This window comes from Equus przewalskii, chromosome 6 (assembly GCF_037783145.1).
Source record: "Equus przewalskii isolate Varuska chromosome 6, EquPr2, whole genome shotgun sequence".
NCBI lineage: Eukaryota > Metazoa > Chordata > Mammalia > Perissodactyla > Equidae > Equus > Equus przewalskii.
Window position 1 is genome coordinate 2,294,196 of NC_091836.1, and position 23,260 is coordinate 2,317,455.

Genomic DNA, 23,260 nt, shown 5'->3' on the forward strand with positions numbered 1-23,260 from the left:
ACCAGGGAGGAGGGCCCGGCGCTGGTCCGGAGGCGATGCTGGGGGCCCAGGCGGAGGCGGAGGAGGGCGGTGGGTGGGAGGGAGCCGCCGCCACCGCAGCCGGCGCACCTGGACGTCGTGCCCCCCGCGTCCGGCAGGTGTCGCCTGCCCCCCACCCGCCGCAGGTCCGCTCATCATCGGGTGTCCCCGTCGCTCCTGTGGCTCCTCCGCGGTGCGGCCTGTCCGAGCGCCTACTGTCCTTTCTCTCGGACGCACACCCAGAAGGGCAGTGGCTCGATGGAGAATTTTTTGTCTGATCCAAATCAGTGATTCCTCAGTCAGTAAAAGGGAGGGGGGTGGACCTTTGTGTCCCAGTCTTCCCCCACCCTGGGGGGGGGGGCGTGACCTTGGGTGTGGCCAAGGGCAGCGTCCAGGGAGAGACAGGCTGTCCACTCAGCGGCCAACACTCCCAGCCACTGAGGAGCGGGAAATACTTTGAAACTGTGTGAACACCCTATTCCTCCTTAGACGGAAAGGCCGTTTTTAATACCAAAGAGGCAGCGAGGGGGGTGTGGATTCTGAATAAAGGAGGCTGTTTGGGGTGGAAGAAACTGAGCCCCATCAAAACCCACCCGGGCTCGTGGGGGGGTCGGTTGGTGGGTGCCCTTTGGCAAAAGATCATTGATATCTGGGAAGTGGCTGATAACCCAGCAGTTCCGCAGCTGGGTGTTTATCCTCAGAAAGTCGTACCTCGAGTCACCAAAGGGGACGCGCCAAGTGGCCGGAGCCGCCCTGTTCATGGTGGCCCCGAACTGAAATTGAACCAAATGCCGGTGACAGGAGGAGCGAGGAACAGCACAGCACGGTGCCTGCGGTTGACAATACTTAACAAGGCCGTGTCGTCCACTTGAAAGTTGCCAAGAGAGCTGATCTTAAAAGTTCTCATCACAAGAAAAAAAAGAAATTGTAACTATATGTGGTGATGGATGCTGACTAGACACTTATGGTGCTGAGCGTTTCGCAATATAGACAAATATCGAATCGTTACGCTGTACACCTGAAGCTAGAAGGATGTTACAAGTCCGTTGTATCTCAAGTAAAACAAATAAACAGAAAATACTGATAAGAAAGAAACAAGAATGGACGAATAGATGGTGGGATGTTCGCCCGGGGGAATCGTCTTCGGCAAGGAGAATTGATAAACAGCGACCACGTGTGCCAATACGATTTATCACACAAACGTATTGTTGAGTGGCAGATAGAAACCAGATTCCCGTCGGGCAATTCCATTTCCATAAAGTTCAAAAAGGGCAAAAATTAAACACGATTTTTAGGGATGCTAATGCTGTTGTAAATTTATAAAGAAAAAACATCAAAAGTTTCCTTTTGTGTAAAAATGGAGGAAATTTCATAAGAGAATCAATTCACCGAGAGGACCCAGAAATCTGAAATATGCACGAAATAGATGGAGCAAAATGTGACAGAACCCAGAGAAAGGGACAATTCCACAATTACGCTTCAAAACGTCCACACTCCTCTCTCAGCAACCGATAGAGTAAGAGACAGAATATTAGCAAGAACATAGGGGATCGAAGAGACATCGTCACCCGAATAGACTCGCACAAATACGGTGAAATGACTTTTGGCCAACGTAGAAAGGCAATTCGACGCGGAAGGACCATCTTTTCAACAAATGGCGCTGGGACAAAAGGATATCCATATGCAAAAAAATAATTTTAAAAAAAGGAACCTCAATCTAGACAAAATGAACTCAGAATGGATCACAGATCTAAACGTCAAATGTAAATCACTATAACTCCTCGAAGAAAACATGAGAGAACATCTTTGTGGCTTCAGGTTTGGCAAATCGTTCTTAGCTACGACACCAAAAAGCACCATCCATATAGGAAAAAAATGGATAAATTGAACCTCACCCAAATTACAAGCTTTTGCTCCACAAAGGACACAGGGAAGAGGGTGGCATGCCAAACCACAGACTGGGGGGAAATGTTTGCAAATCAACTCCCCAAGAAAGGACTCGTGTCCAGAATATATAAACAATTCTCAAGACGCAATAACAAGAAAACAATCTAGTAAAGGAAACATCTGAACAGGCGTCTCGTCAAGGTAGATACACGGGTGACACGTGAGAAGATACTCAACGTCGTCACTGATCACAGAGATGCAGGTGAAATTCCCAGTGAGACACCACCGCGTGTATCTGAAAATGGCTAAAGCGAAAAATACGGACAATACCAAGTGCCGGCGAGGATGCAGGGCGACTGGAACTCTCATACGTTGCTGGCGGGGATGCGAAATGGTACGGCCGCCTCGGGGACCAGAGAAAGCAAATACAACGCCCTGTGAATTTTAAGAATGAAGAACGAAATAAATCTTGGTACTGAAGAGTTCTTCCCAAACAGAGACACACGGTGCACGGCAGAGCGATGCAGACCACGGTGACCGGGGGGAAGGAGGAGGTCCCCATCGCACAGAACTCCTGGGGGCCCCTGGGGGGTCGGCCTGATGGGCCTCACAGGGGTGTTGGCCTCACAGGAGCCGATCAGGTTGTATATTCACATTTTACGCGTTTCCTGTATGTGTGTGTGTTTTCAAAGACGCACGCTGGCTTGCCCGACTTCCCGAATGGACTAGAACGTGACAAATGTCCCGAACGGCACCGGCATGTGGAAAGGAAGCAGCTGGCCCGTTTGGGGAACTGAAAACGGACGTTTGTTTTGAAGCTGGAGGAATTCGCAGGGGCCGGGCCCCCGGAGGAGGGGGATCGAGAAGCGGGCTGGTTACTCTGAGGTCAGTGGGAGCCATGGAGGGAGTCAGACCAGGCCTGACACCGGTCCTGTTGTGACATGCCAAGGGCCTGGGGTCCCCCACCCGGAGACGGACAGCAGGGAGATGCCCGGGGTGGGGACGGCCCTCGTGTTCCCGGCACGCCGGGCTGTGACTCAGCCGGCCACCCCAGCTGTTCCTTTCTGCAGCCCAGCAGCCCTCCCAGCTCTGCCAGGCCAGACGCATTTCTGCTTTTCTTCACCTGCCCGGAGTGGGAAGTCGCCCGGGGCCCCCGGCTCGGGAGCGCCCCTCCTCTCGGCTGCTCATCCGGTTGAGGGCGGGAGGCTGGCTGGGCGGGGCAGCGCCCACCAGTGACCCAACGGTGGTGGGGGGCAGGGCCCGGGGTGGGGGCCCTATCGAACTTCCCATCTGCCATTCGTTGTGAATTAACGGCAAAGAAAACCGCACGCTGCAACCCGCCGGGGGCGTGGGGGAGGGGTGACGGTGGCTGCTGTGTGACCCCAGGCGTGTCACTCCACCTCTCTGAGCCTCGCTGGGACCATCTGGGAGGGATCCAGAGGCTCTCCGAATCGTGTGTATCTGCACAGGGGGTTTGATCCGGAACTTTCTAGAGCATTCTAGAACCTCTCAGATGGGGTTCTGCACCCAAACACGGCAAAGAGCTGCTGGGTTGGAGACAGTCTGTGACCTCCCCTTTGACTGTGAGTGTCTAGGAGGCAGCCATATGTGCACCCCACGGTCCTCGTCCTACTTCTAGGGTCCTGAGGACAACGGGGGTCCAGGCAGGGGGCCTGGCGGCCTCGTTGGGAAGGTCCTGGGCCAGGCTGCTGTCTGACTCCTCCCCCTGGGCCCAAATGTCATCTTGTCAGCATGACCTCCGTGACCCATTTATAGCCCCAACCCCAGCCCCCCCACATGCCCGGCCCCCTTCTCTGCTTTAGTTTTTGCTTAGACTGAACCGCCATCCAACAGGCTCAAATATTTTTAAAAATGTCCAGAATGCCTGGTACACAGTAGGCGCTCAATAATTGCGCAAAGAATGCACAGCCCCTCCCCACAGCTGCCTGGTCAGCGTTTAGACCCTGGGCCCCCACGGGGGAGAGATGACTCCCTGCCCCGTCTCCTCCCAATCCTGCGGCCCCCGGCAAATGTCTTCATGGCTGTGTGCCTCATTTTCCCTGTCTGCACATCAGGATGATAACATTAACTCGGGGCGATGTGCGCAGGAAATGAATCCATACAAGAGCACGGCACGCAGCAGGTGCCCCCTGGATTCGGCTGTTTTTTGAGAAAGGATCATGGTTGGTATTGGGAGGACAGCTCCTCATTGGCTCAGAGGAGGGGGTGGGCCTGGGCACAGCAGGGGGCGGCGTCAGAGGCCCTTCACCAGAATGAGGAAGGAGGGCCCAGCAGGTTGCTGCCGGTGCCCCGACTGCGTGCTGGCAGGCAGGCGTTCCTTGGGGCCGCCCCGCCCTCCCTGGGTGCCCACCTCATCTCGTGCCACCCACAGCCTGTCTGGCCAGGCCCGGGCAGGTCTGAGGATGGGTGGGGAGCCCTGAGCCTCACCCCCTCTCTCCGCCGCCGCCTCCGCCCGCCCCGCCCTGGGCCCGGCACTCAGGCCTCGCTGAGCTGGGCCCTCCTGGTGCCTGAGGCTGAGAAATCGGGGGTCCCTGAGGGGGTCCCCGGAACCGGCCGGGTGGGGGTGCCCTCCCCAGGGGGGCCGGGGCCATGCCCCCTGGCGCCCTCTGAGCCCCGACCATGGCCCGCTCGCTGACCTGGCGCTGCTGCCCCTGGTGCCTGACGGAGGAGGAGAAGACGGCGGCCCGGATCGACCAGGAGATCAACCGGATCCTCTTGGAACAGAAGAAGCGGGACCGCGGGGAGCTGAAGCTGCTGCTGCTGGGTGAGCCCAGGGCCCGGCGGGGGCGGGCAAGGGGGGTGACACGAAGACAAGGACTCGGAGGAGGGCCCGAGGAGGGGACCCTCAAATCCCTCGGGGGCCGGGAGAGCCTGGAAATCCATTTTCCAGATGAGGAGACTGAGGGCCAGAGTGGCCCAGTTGCTCGTCCAAAGGTGTGGGCGCTGGGCCCGTCCACAAGAACGGAGGTGGCTCGGCCGGGCGGCCCGACAGGGACCCGCTCCTGCCCAGCAGGCCCAGCCCGCCCTACCGGCTGCTGCGTCACGGGAAGGGAGCGAGGACGCGGGGCCGCGAGCCCGGCTTTCCCTCCCTACGCGGCCGGCCCGGGAAGGCGGAGGGCCCCCCCGGGTGGCTCTGGAGGTCGCTTAGCCCAGGTCCTCGGGGTAGACCGTGGGTTCGTTCATTCATTCCCGCCGCGTCAGGGAACTCGTGGGGACATCGTCTTCCGGGCCGGGGACAGGCGTGAAGCCTGTCAACTAACAAGTGGAGTGACTTCCGGCAGCGAGAGTCGCCCCGGGCGAGGGAGCCGGAGGGACTCGGGGGTGGGGGGGGGGAGGTGGCCATTGTAAGGTTCCGAGATGTGACCTCAGAACCTCGAATCTTGTCGCCCGCGGGGGTCCGCTTCCCCAACCTCCTGGCTGTGCGTGTGGCTCCGCCCGCCAGCCTAATCCTGGGGACTGCGGCCCCGAAGGGACCCCCCTGAGCCCTGGGAGGGGGGCTGGGGAAGGGCCCGGGTGTCCCCAAGTGACCTCTGCCTGCCCGGGGCAAATAGGCTGGTCATTAGCTCGGTCGCCCTCTCTGTTCCCTTGCCCGGTGGGCCAGGCAGCCCCATGGAGTGGAGAGAGAGCAGAGAGGGAACTCTGGGACCCCCGGGAGCGGCACCTCCACAGGGCCCCTCTGATTCGGGTCTGGAATCAGGCAGAGGAATTTCCTCCCCATCCTCGGAGGAGAGCCTGGGCGGCGTGAAATTCAGACTCTCGGGCCCCAGCTCACCGCCCCGCCATAGTCCTTCAGCTGCAGCCCCCCGGCCCCTCCACCCACCGCATGGGTCTTGTTTCCCTTAAATGTTTGGGAAAATCATCAATGAAGCCATCTGAGCCCGGAAGTTTTAATTAAGAACTTAATTTCTTTAATAGCCGGGCTATTATTATATTAATAATATATGTGGTCTCTGATATTTATTAATTTTTAATAAATAGGGCGATTGAGGCTACCTATTTCTTCTTGAGCGAGCTTCGGCTATTGGGGTCTTTTAAAGAATTTGTCAGTTTCTTCAAAGTCGAGCGGACGAGTGTGAAGTTGCTTATGACGTTCCCTCGTCTGTAGGACCCGTAGTGATGGCCCCTTTCTCATGCTGTGTCTCGAGCTCTCTGATCCATCAGGCCAGGGGTTTATCCACGTTAGGGATCTCTCCGCGCACATCTCGGGTTCACTTGTCTGTGCCTCGGGGCCTTTGCACTTGCCATTCTCCCCGTTAAGAACGTGGCGGGCGCTCCCACTCAAGGCAGGTGGCAGCTCAAGTGTCCCCTCCTCCGAGAAGCTTTCCCTGATTTCCCCCAGCTACAAAGGCAGCCCCATGCTTCTCCTTCCTTTGTGACTTTCCGTCCTGTTTTGGGGCCACTTTCCCCAGAGCTGTGCCGCATCTTCCCGGAGCTGGGACGGTCCCTTGCCCAGCTCCACTCTGACCACCGCACAGCCAGCCCCAAATCAGGAAGCCCCTTCTGCTGGTGCGGGGGTAGGGGGACAAAGACGGGAGGGGGGCTGCTCATGTCCCCCAGCGCCCACGGTGGCACTTGGACAGCCCTGGCGACTGTGGTTTGCACCACCCCCACCCCAGCCCCACGGCCGCCTCTGCACCCCGCTCCCTTCTTGAAAACAGGAATTGAATCCAAAAGTTATTTTTTTCCTGGAGGCGACTCATCTGTTTGAGGAAGCGGCCGAGGGTCGGGGGTCTGTCCGTGACAGACAGTGCTGACCCCCTCGGGGAGGGGGGGAGTCAGAAGGAGGCAATGAATGGGGCCGACTCTGTCCATGGCGCTGGAGGCAAGTACTTCTCGCATCCCCAGATGGAGAAACTGAGGCCCAGAGAGGTGAAGCGACTTGCCCGAGGCGGCACAGCCAGGATCTGAACCTAGGATTCCGGTTCCAAAGCCTGTGCGTTCACCTGACCGCCTTGAGAATGTGCGGCGGGAGAGAAGAGCCACAGAACCCCCATGACAGATGGGGAAACTGAGGCCCAGGGAGGTGGCAGGAGTGGTCTGAGGCCCAGTGGGATGTGGAAACTGAGCCGCCTGCCCCCCGGCTGCCCAGGCCTGGCTCCCCGTGGCCCTAGCACCTTGTTTCTGGGGCGGGCAGGGTGGGTGGGGGTGCCGGCCCCCGGGGAGGGGGCCTCTCGGGATGCCCGGGGCTGGGCCCGCTGTTCCCCATGTCTGCCGGCTCCCACTTCCTCCTCCCGCCCCCGGAGGAAGCCGCCACTTCCCGTCGGGGCTGCGCGGCGGTGGCAGCCAGGTGGACACGGCCACCCCGCAGCCCCCCGCCCGCCCCTCGCGGACCGGGAGCGGGTGCTGGACGGGCTCCCGAGTCCCCGGGGCCCGAGGACAGGCGCGGGCCGCAGACGGGGCCCCGCCCGGCCTGGGTCTCCAGACTTCAGGCTCTGACCCGTCCGTGAGTCACGACGTCCGCGGTGCGGGCGGCGGCCAGGAATTTTTTTTCTTTAATGAAACCGAAGAGAAGAGAAAAAAAATCAGTGCGTGTCCACGCGGGGACCTGGTCCTTCCGGGGACCTCTGTTCTCTACCTTTTTGGGGAGACCCAGGGCCGTCACCCACAGCCCCCGAGCCTCCTGGCGGCCACGTGTCCGGAGAAACTGCGAGTGGCTCAGATTGAGAGGATGCCCGGGCCAGTCGACGGGCCGCGTCCCGTTTTGTGGCAGGACCCGTAAGGGCTCGAGTTGGCGCCTCTGATTCCCCGCTGGCTGTGTGACCCTGGGAAAGTCACATCACCTCTCTGAGCCCCCCGCACGGATGGGAAAACAGTGGGAATCTTCGTGAGGATTGAGCCAGGACACGCACAGCGGACCGTGGCCCCAGGCCTGGCAGGTGCCGAGAGTCCATCATGCTCGCCGGGATGGTGATGATGACGGTTACTATTATGGGTGGTTGTTATTGTTGAGGCAGCGCCCGGGGAACTTCCTGGGATGATAATTATAAAGCCCATGAGCTCTGGACTCAGCCAGGATTGGGGTGGAGTCCCCGCTCGGCCACTCACCAGCTCCACGACCCTAGGAATCAGTCCCCTTAGCCGATCTGGGACTCAGTTTCCCCACATGAAAAGGGGGGCTTAGAGTCGTCCCTCTCTCACCGCGACCCTGGGCAAACTGGTCCCGTGCAGCACCCAGGGCCTTGGGAGCGCGCAGTCAAGGGCCCCGGGGCTCGCAGCTGCCTCTGCCGGCCCCAAATGGCCGAGGCTCCGAAGACCGGCCAGTCCACCGGCTTCGTCCGTGGGCAGGAGGGCTGCCGGCTCGTCTCGCTGACCGTGTCGTTCAGATGCTCCCCTGCGGGAACAGTTAGTGCGCTTGACGTGTCCCTGTCTAACATCCCAGAGATTCCAGAATCTGCGACACATACAGCCCCACGCTGGCGAGCTTCACATGGCGGACCTGGGGCGTGGGGTTTTTTTTTCTTTTTTTTTTGAGGAAGATTAGCCCTGAGCTAACTGCTGCCAATCCTCCTCTTTTTTTTTTTTGCTGAGGAAGACTGGCCCTGAGCGCACATCTGTGCCCATCTTCCTCTACTTTCTATGTGGGACGCCTACCACAGCATGGCGTGCCAAGCGGTGCCATGTCCACACCCAGGATCCGAACTGGCGAACCCCGGGCCGCCAAAGCGGAACGTGCACACTTAACCGCTGTACCGCTGGGCCAGCCCCGGGTTGTTTTTTTCAAGGAAACTTTTTATTTTGGAGTAATTTTAGACGCACAGAAAAGTGGCAAAGCTGCTGAGACTCCCTGGGTCCTGTGACCAGCTTCCGCTCAAGGGCATGTCCGATGTCACCCCTGGGCATAGGTCACAGCCCAGAAATTAACCCGGAACCCGGGACCTGACAGTGACGAAACTCCAGACTGTGGATTTTACGGGTGTTTCCCCCGAGGCCCCTTTTTCCGTTTCACTTTCCAATCAGGCATCTCACTCGGCATGTCAGGCTTTTTCTTTCTGTTTCTTAACTTTTTATTTTGAAAGACTCCCAGACTCAGAGAAACGTTGCCCCCAGATTCTGCAGATGTTCACATTTTATGGTTTTTTTTTTTGAGGAAGACTGGCCCTGAGCTAACTGCTGCCAATCCTCCTCTTTTTTTGCTGAGGAAGACTGGCCCTGAGCTCACATCGGTGCCCATCTTCCTCTACTTTCTGTGTGGGACGCCTACCACAGCATGGCGTGCCAAGCGGTGTCACGTCCGCACCCGGGATCCAAACCGGCGAACCCCGGGGCTGCTGAGAAGCGGAACGTGCGCACTTAACCGCTGCCCCACTGGGCCGGCCCCCATTTTACGTTTTTTTTATCCTCTGTCTCTGAACACGTAACACACAATTTATAAGTGGACGTGCATCTACTTAGACTTTATATAATGCACAATTATATCGAAAATTTATTTACCGTACATTTCTATATTTCATACATACCTATTCATTCTTTTTTTCTGAACCGTTTGCAAGGAAGTTACAGACCTGACAGCTTTTTACCCCAAAATGCCTCATCAGTGGGTTTGAGTTCCACAAAAAAGCCAAACCTGTCGTCCTCCCGCGAGCCTGACTGCCATCCCGCCACTTTGTCCCACTTTCCCAGCTCATGTCCTGGAGGGCAGAGAAAGTGACCCTTCTTCTCGGCCCTTGAGTCCAGCCGCTTCATTAACACCTGGTGTCACCCCAGACCTGCCCTTGCTGTCCTCCGATGGACCGGAGGCGGGTTGGGGACAGGGCCCCCCGCACGTGGGGACGGGGGGACAAATGCCACATCCTAGCTCCCCTTCCCTCCGCCTCCAGCTCCCTCTCGCCTCCCCGCTCCTCGCCCTCTGCTCCCATTTCCTCTTTCTGGGCTCCAGCCGGGCCACCCCTTCCCTTTTTGCTGCTCAGTCCAGTTCCTCCTGCCCCGAGCCCCTCCCGCCCCGGGAAGGACCCCATGCCCGTGTCCCCAGGAGCCGCAGAGGGGACAGTTTACAGATGAGAAAACAGAGGCCCAGAGAGAGCCAGATCTCGGGGCTCAGACAGCGGGAGGCTGAGCCTCCGTCTTCCAGCTTCTGGCCCCCGGCTCTGGAAGATTCCAGTGTCACGATCACAAACCGGGGGCCCGAGTCGCGGGTGTGCTGCCTGCGCTCGGAAGGGCCCTGTGGTCTCGTCTTGACCTCGGCCCTGTGGATTGTGCAGACGCCCTGCAAGGACCCTCTCCCCACTGTGGTCCATCGGCAAGGCCATGTCGATATGCCTCCCAAATATCTCTGGAATGTACCCCCTTCTCTCCAGCTCCACCGTGGCCACCTGGTCACCCAGCATTGCCCCCTGGACCTGCCCCGTCCCCTCCCTGCCCTCCCTCCTCCTTTTCTCCCTCTCTCCCCCTCCTCCCTCTGCTCCAGCCACACAGGCTCCTCGCTGTTCCTCCCACACGCCAGGCCTGGGCCTGCCCCAGGGCCTTTGCACAGGCTGTGCCCGCTGCCTGGAATGCTCTTCCCGGAGAACTTGGCATGAGAGCAACCTTCCCAGCCTTCAGATCTCAGCCCCACAAGCCACCCCCACCGAGAGGCCTTCCTGGACCCTCAGCTCTGGTGGTCACCTGTTCATTCCTTCCCCTGTTCATCCTGTTTTATTGCCTTCATACAAGTTTCTCTATCTGAAATTATCATAGCAAGTAATAAGGGGAATTATTACCATGCTAAACATACTTCGGTCACTCTTACTATGTCTAGTCTCCTATAAACCGGGATCCACAAATTTTCTCCGTAAAAGGCCAGATAGTAAATATTTCCAGCTTTGTGAGCCCGACGGTCTCTCTCTGACGGCTCAACTCTGCTGTTGCAGCCAGAAAGCAAAATAGGCAACTCGTAAAGGAATGGGTGTGGCCGTGTGCCAATAAAACTTTATTTGCGAATGCCGCAACCTGAATTTCATATAATTTTCACGTCACCCAATAGTCTTCTTTGGATTCCTTTCAACTATTTAAAAAATGTCAAAGCCGTAACCGTGAAAACCGGGAGAAACATAAAAACGGTGCAAACGGTAAAAACTCGGGTGCCGCGCGAAAACGGATTGGGGGCGGCATTCGGCCCGCGGGCCTCAGTTTTGGAGCCCTCCCGGGGCAGCTGACAATGAACTCCATCAGCCCCGCACATCCACGAGCAGGCAGGGCCTCCTGCGATCCGCCTTTTCCAGATGGGGAAACTGAGGCACAGAGCGGTTTCAGCCCTGGCTGAGCGGGGATTTGAACCCCGGGGGTTGGGGAGCGGGGAGTGTCCGGGGTTCGGAGCCCGCGGAGGGCTGAGCCGATCGCGCGTCTCCGCAGGCCCCGGGGAGAGCGGGAAGAGCACGTTCATCAAGCAGATGCGTATCATCCACGGGGCCGGCTACTCGGAGGAGGACCGCAAGGGCTTCCGGCCCCTCGTCTACCAGAACATCTTCGTCTCCGTGCGCAACATGCTCGAGGCCATGGAGCGGCTGCAGATCCCCTTCAGCCGGCCCGAGAGTAAGGTGAGCGGCCGGGGCCCCTAGGACTTGGGTGGGGGGGGGCGGCCTGTCCTAATGGACCCCCAAGGCGGAGCTGTGTCCCCTCGGACCCACCCCCCGGGATCCTCCCCTCCATTCCAGGCGGCTGGGCCCCCGCAGGGTCCCCCCACCTCGTGTCGCCTCCAGCGGAATCCTGTCCCCTTGTCTGTATCCCTCCGTCCATCTCTGGACATCAGGTGACCGCCCCTGCTCGGCTATTGTGAACAGCGCTGCAGCCAACGCGGGCCTGCTGCTCTCTTTTCCAGATCCCGATTTCAATTCCTTTGGCTAACCCCCGAGAAGGGGCCTTGCTGGATCCCATGGTAGCCCTAGGGTTCGTTTCTGGGGGACCCTGCTTGCTGTTTTCCACATTGACACATTTCCACATTGACATCCCCCCTCCTCAGGGCACAGGGTGGAGGGGAGCGCAGTTTCTCCACATCTCCCCCCCCCCCCAACGCTTGTGTGTGTGTTTTTTAATTATTATTATTTTTTTACTTTTTTTATTTTTGAGGAAGATTGGCCCTGAGCTAACATCTGCTGCCAATCCTCCTCTTTTTGCTGAGGAAGACTGGCCCTGAGCTCACATCCGTGCCCATCTTCCTCTACTTTATACGTGGGACGCCTGCCACAGCATGGCTTGCCAAGCAGTGCCATGTCTGCACCCGGGATCCAAACTGACGAACCCCGGGCCACCGAAGTGGAACGTGCGCACTTAACCACTGTGCCAGCCAGCCGGCCCCTAGAAGTTCTTAATTTTAATGAAGTCTAACGTATCAATCTTTTCTGATTAATGTGTTTATTTTTTTTGTGGCCAGTTTAAGAAATATTTTTGTACCCCAAGGTCCTGGTGAAATTTTCTATTGCTATCTTTTAGGAGCTTTATCGTTTCACATTTAAATTCACATTCCACCTAGAATTGATTTTTTTCGTGTAGGGTGCGAGGCAGGGATCAAATTTCTTTGCTTTTTTTTTTTTTCTATGTGGATATTCGATTGTTCCAGCATCATCTATTGAAAAGACCATCCTTTGCTCCCCGTACTACAATCTCACTGTTGTCATAAGTCATGTGTCCTAATGTGTCTGGATCTGTCAGTGCTCACTGTTCTCTTCCATGGTCTGTTTATCTCTGAACGAATATCGTTTCAAGTTATGACTGTAGCTCCCTAGTGTAATCTTGACATCCACTAGTGTAAATGCTTCCACTTGTGTCTTCTCCCGAATTGCAGTGGCTACTCCAGGCCCCTTGCATTTCTATATAAGTTTAGAATTATCAATTTTTGCACACACGCACACACACACACACACCCCTTTCTGGAGTTTTGGTTAGGATTGCATTGAATCCATAGATCAATTTGGGGAGAATCAGCAACTTAAAAACACTGCTTCTTCCAATCCATGAACATAGTATATCCCTCCAGTTATTTTCCTCTTTCAAATGTTTTCTTAGCGATGTTTTGTCCATTTCAGTGTGGAGAGTTTTCACGTCTATCGACAGATTTATTCCTAGGTGTTTGATCCCTTCTGGTGCTGCTATAAATGAGATTTAAGGTTTTTAAAATTTCCGCTAGCTGGTGCTTAGCGTATAGACACACATTGGATTTTTGCTTATTGATCTTGCATTCGGGGCCTTGGTTAAATTCACTTGCTTATTCGAATAGCTTATCTCTAGACTATTCTGGATTCTCTGCATACGGTCATCTCATCCGTGAACAACCACCGTGTAATTTATTCGCTTCCAAACCTGGTGCCTTAGATTCCTTTTTCCTGTGTGGTTGCACTGGCCAGGACCTCAGCTTGGTGTTCGTTAGCAGCAGGAACGGACATCCTTGTCTCATTCCCAGGCCCAGAGCACAGTCCCCTACCTTTTAAAATCTTCAAGGACCCTCATTTGCTTCAATCAAAGCACATTACGATCTACTGAGGGCCTTCCTTGAATATAATTTTTACTGTGAATTTTTTTTTTTTTGAGGAAGATTAGCACTGAGCTGACATCTGCTGCCAGTCCTTCTCTTTTTGCTGAGGAAGACTGGCCCTGAGCTAACATCCGTGCCCATCTTCCTCTACTTTATGTGTGGGACACCTGCCACAGCATGGCTTGCCAATGTCCACACCCAGGATCTGAACCGGCGAACCCCGGGCTGCCAGAGCAGAACGTGCGCACTTAACCGCTGTGCCACCGGGCCGGCCCCTACTGTCACTTTTTCAAAGGATGTTTCCTTAAATTTCTGCTTTTAAAATTATTGCCCATTTTGATTGTCCATGTTTTTCAAAACTTCGGAGCCAATATATTTTCAGGCTGTGTATTTTTCTGCTCGGGCCGCCATAACAAAGTGCCACAGCCAGCGCAGCTTAAACAACAGAAATTTACTTGCTCATAATTCTAGACTTAGAAGTCCGAGATCCAGGTGTCGCCGGGGCTGGTTCCTCTGTGGCCTCTCTCCTCGGCCTGCAGATGGCCATCGTCTCCGTGTATCCTCACATGGCCATCCCTCGGTGCCTGTCCGTGTCCTCATCTTCTCTTCTTATGAGGATACTGGTCCTATTGGGTCAGGGCCCAACTTAGTGATCTCATTCTAACTTTACCTCTGTAGAGACCCAGCTCCAGATAAGATCACCTTCTGGGGTCCTGGGGGTTACGGCTCCGATGTGTGAATTTGCAGAGGGCAGGGGGAGTTGAGGACACAGTTCAGCCCATAACAGGCTGCAGGCTTTTTCATTGATCCTACACAGGTCACATGCCTGCATATACACACTCAGATGCACACACACGTGCAAATGCCCACAAATGCACACACAGGCGCATGTGCCCACACAAACACAAATCCACATGCACGCGCAAGGACACACCCAAGTGCGTGCACAGACACCAGTGCACCTGCAGGAGCACAAGTCACATGTGTGCACGTACAAATACACACATGATGCACGCACACACACAAGTGCATACGTGTGTGCTCACACAAATACACGTGCACGCGCACACTCAGGCCATCACAGAGGTCTCAGCGACACTGGTGCTTGATCCCGGTGGAAGGAAAGGAGGACAGAGGAGCACAGGTTGCTGTGGGGACGGAGGGGGAACTCTTTCCCTCGGCGCCCCCCGCCACCCCGTGGATAAATGCATGAAGGGAGGAGGGAGCAAATCGGAGGGGCCGATGGAGCGGGCAGAGCACAGGCCACGGTGCATGTGGAGGCAAGTGGCTCCGGGATGGGAAGGAGAGGCAGTGGGGGCAGGAGGGCAGGGGGCTCCTGGAGACGTGTGGAGGGCAGCCCCGCCCCACAGCAGCCCTGACCCGCTCCGTCCGTCCCCCCAGCACCACGCCAGCCTGGTCATGAGCCAGGACCCCTACAAGGTGACCACCTTCGAGAAGCACTACGCCGTGGCCATCCAGTGGCTGTGGAGGGACGCGGGGGTCCGGGCCTGCTACGAGCGTCGGCGCGAGTTCCACCTGCTCGACTCCGCCGTGTAGTGAGTCTGCGGTCCCCGGGCGAGGGGCGGGGGTGGGGCTGAGGGCCAGGCGGGCACTGGGCACAGTGGCGGCCGAGACGCAGCCAGCGGAGACCCGGTCCCGGGGGGCGGGATCCCGACAGAGGGTCCCCAGGCTGCTGGCGGCTCCCCCCGCGCGGACATGGTGTGCGGCGGAGGCTGGCCGTGGGGATGGTCTTGCTGCAGGGTGACTCTATCCCGGGGTGACACAGCTCCTGGGGTGACGCTGCTCATCATCACGCAGCAACATGTGCTGGGCATCTAGAGAGATCTGGCACCTGCGAGCCTGCTCTCGGGCCATCAGTGTGCTTGGGGCAGTGCCACTCCAGGGGGTGACAGCTCCCCCAAGGTGACACCCCTCCCTAGTGACCGACACTCCCACGGCTTCAGGCTGCTGCTCCTGAGCCACCTGCAGACCCCAGGGGTCCCGGCCCCTCCCCAGGGGTTTCCCGCCCTCCCCAAGCAGGGTCCTCCCACTGGGCCCTGCCTGGGTGGGGTGGGGGCTCTGAGAAGCTAAGGGGGCTGCCAGGCCGGGCCTCAGGGCTCCTCACTCCACAGCTACCTGTCCCACCTGGAGCGGATCACGGAGCCTGACTACATCCCCACGGCACAGGACGTGCTCCGCAGCCGCATGCCCACCACCGGCATCAACGAGTACTGCTTCTCCGTGCAGAAAACCAACCTGCGGTGAGCGCACGGCCTGGCGGGTGGGCAGGCTTCCTGCCGGAAGGGCGAAGGAGCTGGGGCCCTGAGGGATGAGTAGGAGTTTGCTCCTCCCAGCCCTCACAGGGCTTCCAGGCTGAAGGAGGCAAAGCTGGACACACACACCTCCAGCGCCCCCCTGCAGTCACGACTGGGACCTGGAAGAGCCCAGAGTGAGGCACTAGAGCTCCAGGAGGGGAGGTCTTCCTGGAGGAGGGGACATTGGTATTGGGGCATTGAAGGATGAGTAGGAGTTCACTAGTGCCCACCTTTGAGGGGCTGCTGGGCAGAACCAGACAGAGACTATGTGGTCCGGGCTATGCCAGAGGGAATGGTTCAGGGCAGGAAAGCTCAGAGGGTGAGCCCTCTAGTGGCCAATGAGGAGGTGAGGCTGGAGGTCAGAAGACTCAGAAGGAGGCAGGAACCACAGTCCAGGCAGGAAGGGTGGGTAAGGGCCAGGGCAGTGGCCGTGGGGATGGAAATGAGGGGATGGTGCAAAAATTGTTTCTGAGGTAGAATGGGCAGCGGGGTGGGGAGGCTCAGATACGATGGTGAAGTCATTGGGGCAGGTTGAGTCTGAGGGGTCTGGAGCATCTGGGAACTGGCTGGATGCACAAAGCCTGAGCTGGAAGACAGAGGTGTGAGCGGCCAGAGCAGCAAGGGGTCGTCCAGGGAGAGTGACGGCCAGTGTCAAAGGCCAAGGAGAGGTCAGGAAGAATATAGGACAGTGAGAGGGACATCAATGACCTTAGCAAGCTCGGCATCTGTGGGCTGATGGCGGGAGCTGTGGAAGGTGCGGGGTGATGCCTGGAGACACAGGTTCTACCCACCCATGTTGAGTCTCTCCCAAGAGAGCCTGGACCGCCCCCCAAACGTGCTGTTCTGGCCTCGGCAATGGTCTTTACCAGGAAACTTCCTAATTTGTCTGTTTGCCATGGGTCTCCTCCACCAGACGGAGAGCCCCACAAGGTCAGGGGACGAGTCTGATTCTCCTGCTTCGCCGGTGATCAGGTCAAGGTCAGAGTGGACATTGGTCAATGTGGGAGGATGGGTAAAAGGATGGAAGGATAGACGGGTGGGTGAATGGGGGGGTAGATGTGTAGATGAGTGAATGGATGGATGGATTGGTGGGTGGGTGTATGGATGGATGGATGGATGGATAGATTTGTAGATGGATGGATGGATGGATAGATGTATGTATGGATGGATGGAGGGAGGGATGGATGGATGGACAGATGGATAGATGGGTGGATGGATGGGTGGGTGGGTGGATGGGTGGACGGATGGATGGACAGATGGGTGCATGAGTGGATGGGTGGATGAGTGGGTGGGTGGATGGATGGAGGGAGGATGGATGGGTGGAAGGATGGATGTATGGATGGAGGATGGATGGATGGATGGATGATGGATGGATGGATGGATGGTGGATGGATGGATGGTGGATGGATGGATGGACGGTGGATGGATGGATGGATGGATGGAGGATGGATGGATGGATGGATGGTGGATGGATGGATGGTGGATGGATGGATGGATGGGTGGATGGGTGGATGGGTGGATGGATGGATGGTGGATGGATGGTGGATGGATGGATGGTGGATGGATGGATGGATGGATGGTGGATGGATGGATGGTGGATGGATGGATGGATGGGTGGATGGGTGGATGGATGGATGGATGGATGGTGGATGGATGGATGGATGGTGGATGGATGGTGGATGGATGGAGGATGGATGGATGGATGGATGGTGGATGGATGGATGGACGGTGGATGGATGGACGGTGGATGGATGGATGGATGGATGGTGGATGGATGGTGGATGGATGGATGGATGGATGGTGGATGGATGGATGGTGGATGGATGGATGGATGGGTGGATGGGTGGATGGATGGATGGATGGATGGTGGATGGATGGTGGATGGATGGATGGTGGATGGATGGATGGATGGTGGATGGATGGTGGATGGATGGAGGATGGATGGATGGATGGATGGAGGGTGGATGGATGGATGGACGGTGGATGGATGGACGGTGGATGGATGGATGGATGGATGGAGGATGGATGGATGGTGGGTGGATGGATGGATGGTGGATGGATGGATGGATGGTGGATGGATGGATGGATGGTGGATGGATGGGTGGATGGGTGGATGGATGGTGGATGGATGGATGGATGGTGGATGCATGGATGGTGGATGCATGGATGGTGGATGCATGGATGGTGGATGGAGGATGGATGGATGGATGGTGGATGGATGGGTGGATGGATGGATGGATGGGTGGATGGATGGATGGATGGGTGGATGGATGGATGGGTGGGTGGATGGATGGATGGATGGTGGATGGATGGATGGTGGATGGATGGATGGATGGTGGATGGATGGTGGATGCATGCATGGTGGATGCATGCATGGTGGATGGAGGATGGATGGATGGATGATGGATGGGTGGATGGTGGATGGATGGATGGTGGATGGATGGATGGTGGATGGATGGATGGTGGATGGATGGATGGATGGTGGGTGGATGGGTGGATGGATGGATGGATGGGTGGATGGATGGATGGATGGGTAGATGGGTACAGGTGTATGGATGGGTGGATGGTGGGTAAAATTTTGGGAGCCCAGGTGGAGTTGGGGAAGTTCACAGGGAAGGCTGGGCTGATGAGGGGATTTGTAGGTGGAGAGACTTGAGTACGTGCTTAGGCTGAAGAGAGAGACTCACCAGTGGAGTGAGGGCTCAGAGGCAACTGAGACTCTGAGACGTGAGCCTGACGAGCAGCGTCCCCCATCCGTCTCGGTCTCCAGACCCCCACTCTCAACTACTGAACCCCACCCCCCCCTGCCAGCTCTGGACGTGGAGGTTGAGGGAGTCTGAAGGCACGTGAGAGGGTTTGGTCTCGGGGATCAGGAGCCACAGGCACCAGCCTCGGTTTCCCCTTCTGCACATAGGGCAAGTCGCTTCTTGCTGTGTGAGGCTCTGGCATTTCCTGTCGGCAGCCCAGTACCGGGCGCATCCCCCGGGAAGTGACACAGGCCTTGCGATCAGTGACCCGCCTTTCCTAGAAGGCGGAACAGGAAGGCCAGGGGGCTCAGCCTTTTGTTGCGGTGTGTAGGGTGCAGCTGGGCCCTCGCCCTGGGCCACACACACAGGATGGCGTTTGCCCAGCTCTGTCCCCCCCCAGACACTCTGGTGGCCAGCCAGAACACAGCACCCCATTCTGCTGATGGGGAAACTGAGTTCTGGAGACGTTGCACAATTTCCCCCGGGCCACCCAGCCAGAACCAGACTCCGGATGTGTCCTCCACCACAGGGGTGGAAGTCAGGCAGCCCAGCACAGTAGAAGCTCGGGACAGTCCCCTCGCCTCCCTGTGCCTCAGTTTCCTCCACCCCTCCCCCCCGCCCCGTAAAACGGGCACAATAGCGATTCCTGCCCCACGGGGGTGAAATGCAAGAATGCACAAGAGGCGTCGGCCAGGCAGCTGGCACCTCTTCGTGCTGCTATTAGTACTGATCCCGGCATGCCCCAGAAGTGACGGGGGTCTGGGGTGCCACGTCGCGGGGTCCCGACTGGGCCTGAGCTCTGAAAGGGGGCGGTTCCCTGTAGGATCGTGGACGTCGGGGGCCAGAGGTCAGAACGTAAGAAGTGGATCCACTGCTTCGAGAACGTGATCGCGCTCATCTACCTGGCCTCGCTGAGCGAATACGACCAGTGTCTGGAGGAAAACAACCAAGAGGTGAGGGGCCTCCCCCCTCGATGGCCCAGGGACCCGCCGCGGAGCAGGGGACCCCACATCGCTCTCGAGCGGGCCTGTGTGTGTCCGGCGTGGCTTTGAGCTTCACCCTCTACTCTCGCGCGGTCAGCCCACTGAGCCCCAAGACAGATGCACAAGGACTTGTGTAGCCAGGACCCTGGACACGCGCGTGTGCATGTGTGCGCACACACACACACACTGAGGGATGCTCAAGCCCAGGACATGGCCCCCCCAGAGGCACAACACAAGCTGTCCCGGGTAACAGGTCCCACTGCGGGGTCCCGCCCTGCTTTCATTCAGAAAGTCCGGGGATCGCTTGTGTTCTATGAATGTGAATTCTTCTCCTGATTAACACCTGGGCACGGAGGTCGGGCACCACGTCATCTCTGAAGTGGGCCCCTCCAAGGGTCGCAGTTTCACAGCAACAGTTTGGGGATCCGAGCGTCCGATGATCTAATTCTGACTTTCAGACTGAATCACACAGGATGAGTCTGAGGTTATTCCGACACAGCCCTTGCTCGAATCCAGCCACACGAGACGTCCCAGTTTGCTAGGGCTGCCGCGGCAAAGGAGCACCAGGCGGGAGGCTGAAACAACAGAAACTTATCCTCTCACGCTTCTGGAGGCCGGAGGCCAGAGGTCGAGGTCCAGCCTCCGGGGCTCCTGGCATCCTCCGTGGTCGTTGCCTTGTAGATGCCTCCCCTCCTCTCTGCCTCCATCTTCACGTGGCGTCCTTGCTGCGTGCCTTCTGTGTCCTCCTTTCCTCTTTCCAAAAGGACACCAGTCCTTGGACTTAGGGCCACCCTACTCCAGTATGACCTCTTAAATAATGACATCTTCCGAGACCCTATTCCCAAGTAAGGCCACATTCTGAAGTTCCAGGTGGATGTGAATTTCTGGGTGGGGGACGCCAGTCACACCAGTTCAGGCACAAAACCACATCGGGCACACACGGGCAGCTGGCCACACGAAAGTATGGGCACCCCCCTCTGACCCAGCCCACCAGGAACTGGGGAGCCCAAGCCCCTGGACTGTGGGCCGAGAGCCCCATGTCCACGTGGAGGGAGGGCTCCTGTTCGGCCCAGGTGTCCGGCTGGAGCAATGACCTGCCTGTGTCCCCCGACCTAGAACCGGATGAAGGAGAGCCTGGCCCTGTTTGGCACCATCCTGGAACTTCCCTGGTTCAAAAGCACCTCCGTCATCCTCTTCCTCAACAAAACCGACATCCTGGAGGAGAAGATCCCCACCTCCCACCTGGCTACCTACTTCCCCAGTTTCCAGGGTGAGTGCTTCTAGAACTTTCTCTACCCTCCTACTTTCTAGGGCCTCCCAAAAGCAGTGTGTCTCTCTCTTTAACCCAGTTCTGCCCAAAGTCCCAGAGCCGAGTCTCATTGATCCATTCCAGGTCATGTGACTCAGCCAGGCCTGCTCCTATTGGCTGAGCCTGGGTCATGTGACATGCTGGAAAGCCCAAACATGGCGACCCCCTGCAGGAAACCGTGGTGCCTGGTCCCTGGCGCTCCTGGTTCCCTGCTGTTGCCCGTCTCGGGAAGAGGGTCTCCAGGGCGCCCCTTGGTCCCAGGAGGGAGGGTCTCCCGGGTGCCCTGACCGCCCACTGCCGCCCCGCAGGCCCCAAGCAGGACGCGGAGGCGGCCAAGAGCTTCATCCTGAACATGTACGTCAGCATGTACGCCAGCTGCGTGGACGGCGCCGACGCCGACCGGAAGGGCCCGCGCTCCCGGCGCCTCTTCAGCCACTACACGTGCGCCACGGACACGCAGAACATCCGCAAGGTCTTCAAGGACGTGCGGGACTCGGTCCTGGCCCGCTACCTGGACGAGATCAACCTGCTGTGACCCAGGCCCCACCGCCCCCGGGCTCGGACCCCCGCGCAGCAGGCGACACCTGCGGGCAAGCGGGCAGGAGGCGCGCCCGGATGACCCTGGTGGCTCCAGGCTCAGGGGGCGGAAGGGCCGCCAGGGAGTCGGAGATGGAAGGCTGGTCGCCGCCCCGACCCTTCTCTGCCCGTCGCCAGGACAGATCCCGGGGTCTCCCTCCCTTGACTCAGTTTACCCCCTTGGGGAGGGAGCATTTGGGATGGCAGGGTGGAGGAAGAGGTGAAGAGAGCGGGGGACCGAGAACTTGGTGGGTGGAGGACAGAGCCCCACAGCCAGGTATGTCCCCTCCTGGGCGGGGGTATGTCCCCTCCTTGGGACCCGCCTGGGGGTGACGCAAGCTCTCTGGAATGGGGAAAGTGGTCCTTCAGGGGGAGGGATGCGGACTCTTGCGCCCCCTGGCGGACAGGAGGCGACATCTCCCAGCCTGAGATCTGGGTATGGCCCGCACTTCCCTTTTCTTGGTGGGGGGAGAGACACCCCCGGAAGACGCTGGCCCTTTCAGAGCCTCGTGGCTCAAAGTGTGTCCTCACCCGGTTTGCAGAAGAGGGACACCGAGGCCCACAGGCCTCCCCGCTCCTTCCCTGGCTGGGATGCAGGCACGCTGCGTCTTACATCCTTCTCTATTTATTCTCTCACCTTCTGCGGGCCCCTTGCCCGGTGGACATTAAAGGAATGACATTCTGGAGACCTATGATTTCTTAGGGGCGTCCTGTTGATTCCCCCCCGTGGTCCCATCTCAGGTCGCCCGTCCTGGGCAGGGTATCAACATGGCGAAGGAAGCAAAAAAGTTCTACTTGTTGTCCACCCGCCTGTGCTGGATTGTGCGCACTTTGAGCCAGGAGGTGGAGTCCGGTGACTCTCCCTGGCCCGGTGGGGGGCGTTTGAGCCCACTCACCCCAAATTCCGGCAGCAGCCCTCACTCATCGCTGATGAAACTGAAGAAGATTCCAGGTTGTGGTCTCGCGCCATCCTCAGGGCACCGCATGTGACACAAGCCGCATCACCCCCATTTTACAGATGAGGAAACTGAGGCACGGAGGAACGGAATAATTTGACTAAGGCTACACGCCTGGGAGCTGGCGGAGCCAAGATCCTATGATTCATTCAGGACCTTTTTTTTACTTTAAAAAAAATAAACTTTATGTTTTAGAATAGCCCTAGATTTACAGAAAACCTGTGAAGATAGTACAGAGAGTGGCGTTATAAAGCCACACCCAATTCCGCCATTCTTAACATCTTATTTTATATGGTACATTTGTTTACCATTAATGAACCAATATTGACACATTTTTAAGTGAAGTCCATACTCTATCCAGACAGCCTTAGTTTTCCCCGATGTCCTTCTGTCCCAGAACCCCACGTGACACTGAGTCGACACGTCTCTTTGGGCTCCCCTGGGCTGTGATGGTTTCTCTGACTTTCTGTGTTTTTTGACGACTTCACAGGCCTGACGGGTGCTGGTAGGTATCACGTTAGTTTCCTGTGGCCTCTGTAACAAAGTGCCACAGTCCAGGGGCGGGGGCTCCCCGGGAGGGTCCTTCCTGCCTCTTCCAGCTTCTGGGGGCCCCAGGTGTCCCTCGGCTTCTGGCTGCTCCGATCTCTGCCTCTGTCTCTGTGTCTCTGTCTCTCTCTTTCCGGGAAGCACGTAACAACATAACATCTGGTTGGTTCTCTCTCTCTCTCATGTAAAAATTGCTCCGTGGGTTTCTGGCGCATCAGTCCGATCCATCCGTCATGGATTTCCCCATGAACCTCTCTCCTAATGGTCTGAGCAGCCATTGATCATCATTGCTGAGATATGTCATTAGGGGTTGCAAGAATGGTGACTTCTGCTTTTATTTCTTCTGGAATTATTCTATGAAAAAAAATGCTCACCCAAAAGAATTGGAAGCAGGATCTTAAGAGATATTTGTACACGCATGTTCTCAGCAGTAGGATTCACAGTAGCCAAGAAGTGGAA

The 23,260-nt window shown here is 57.4% G+C and overlaps 1 protein-coding gene across 1 annotated transcript; it reads left to right on the forward strand.

The window, feature by feature from the left end:
* Positions 1 to 2,615: 2,615 nt before the first annotated feature.
* On the forward strand, positions 2,616 to 21,987 carry GNA15 (G protein subunit alpha 15). Its single transcript, XM_070622508.1, has 7 exons — positions 2,616 to 4,690; positions 11,254 to 11,438; positions 14,771 to 14,925; positions 15,502 to 15,630; positions 19,255 to 19,384; positions 20,531 to 20,684; positions 21,032 to 21,987. The coding sequence occupies exons 1-7, from the start codon at positions 4,546 to 4,548 to the stop codon at positions 21,256 to 21,258; spliced, it is 1,125 nt and encodes a 374-aa protein (XP_070478609.1). The 5' UTR covers positions 2,616 to 4,545; the 3' UTR covers positions 21,259 to 21,987.
* The last annotated feature ends 1,273 nt before the right edge of the window (positions 21,988 to 23,260 follow it).

What these genes read in the sequence shown, in the direction of transcription:
- GNA15 (XM_070622508.1), top strand. Translation starts at nt 4,546, where the DNA reads ATGGCCCGCTCGCTGACCTGGCGCTGCTGCCCCTGGTGCCTGACGGAG. An exon ending in GTGCAGAAAACCAACCTGCG is followed by an intron (nt 15,631 to 19,254) that starts GTGAGCGCACGG and finishes GGTTCCCTGTAG; the next exon opens with GATCGTGGACGTCGGGGGCC. An exon ending in CTACTTCCCCAGTTTCCAGG is followed by an intron (nt 20,685 to 21,031) that starts GTGAGTGCTTCT and finishes GCCGCCCCGCAG; the next exon opens with GCCCCAAGCAGGACGCGGAG.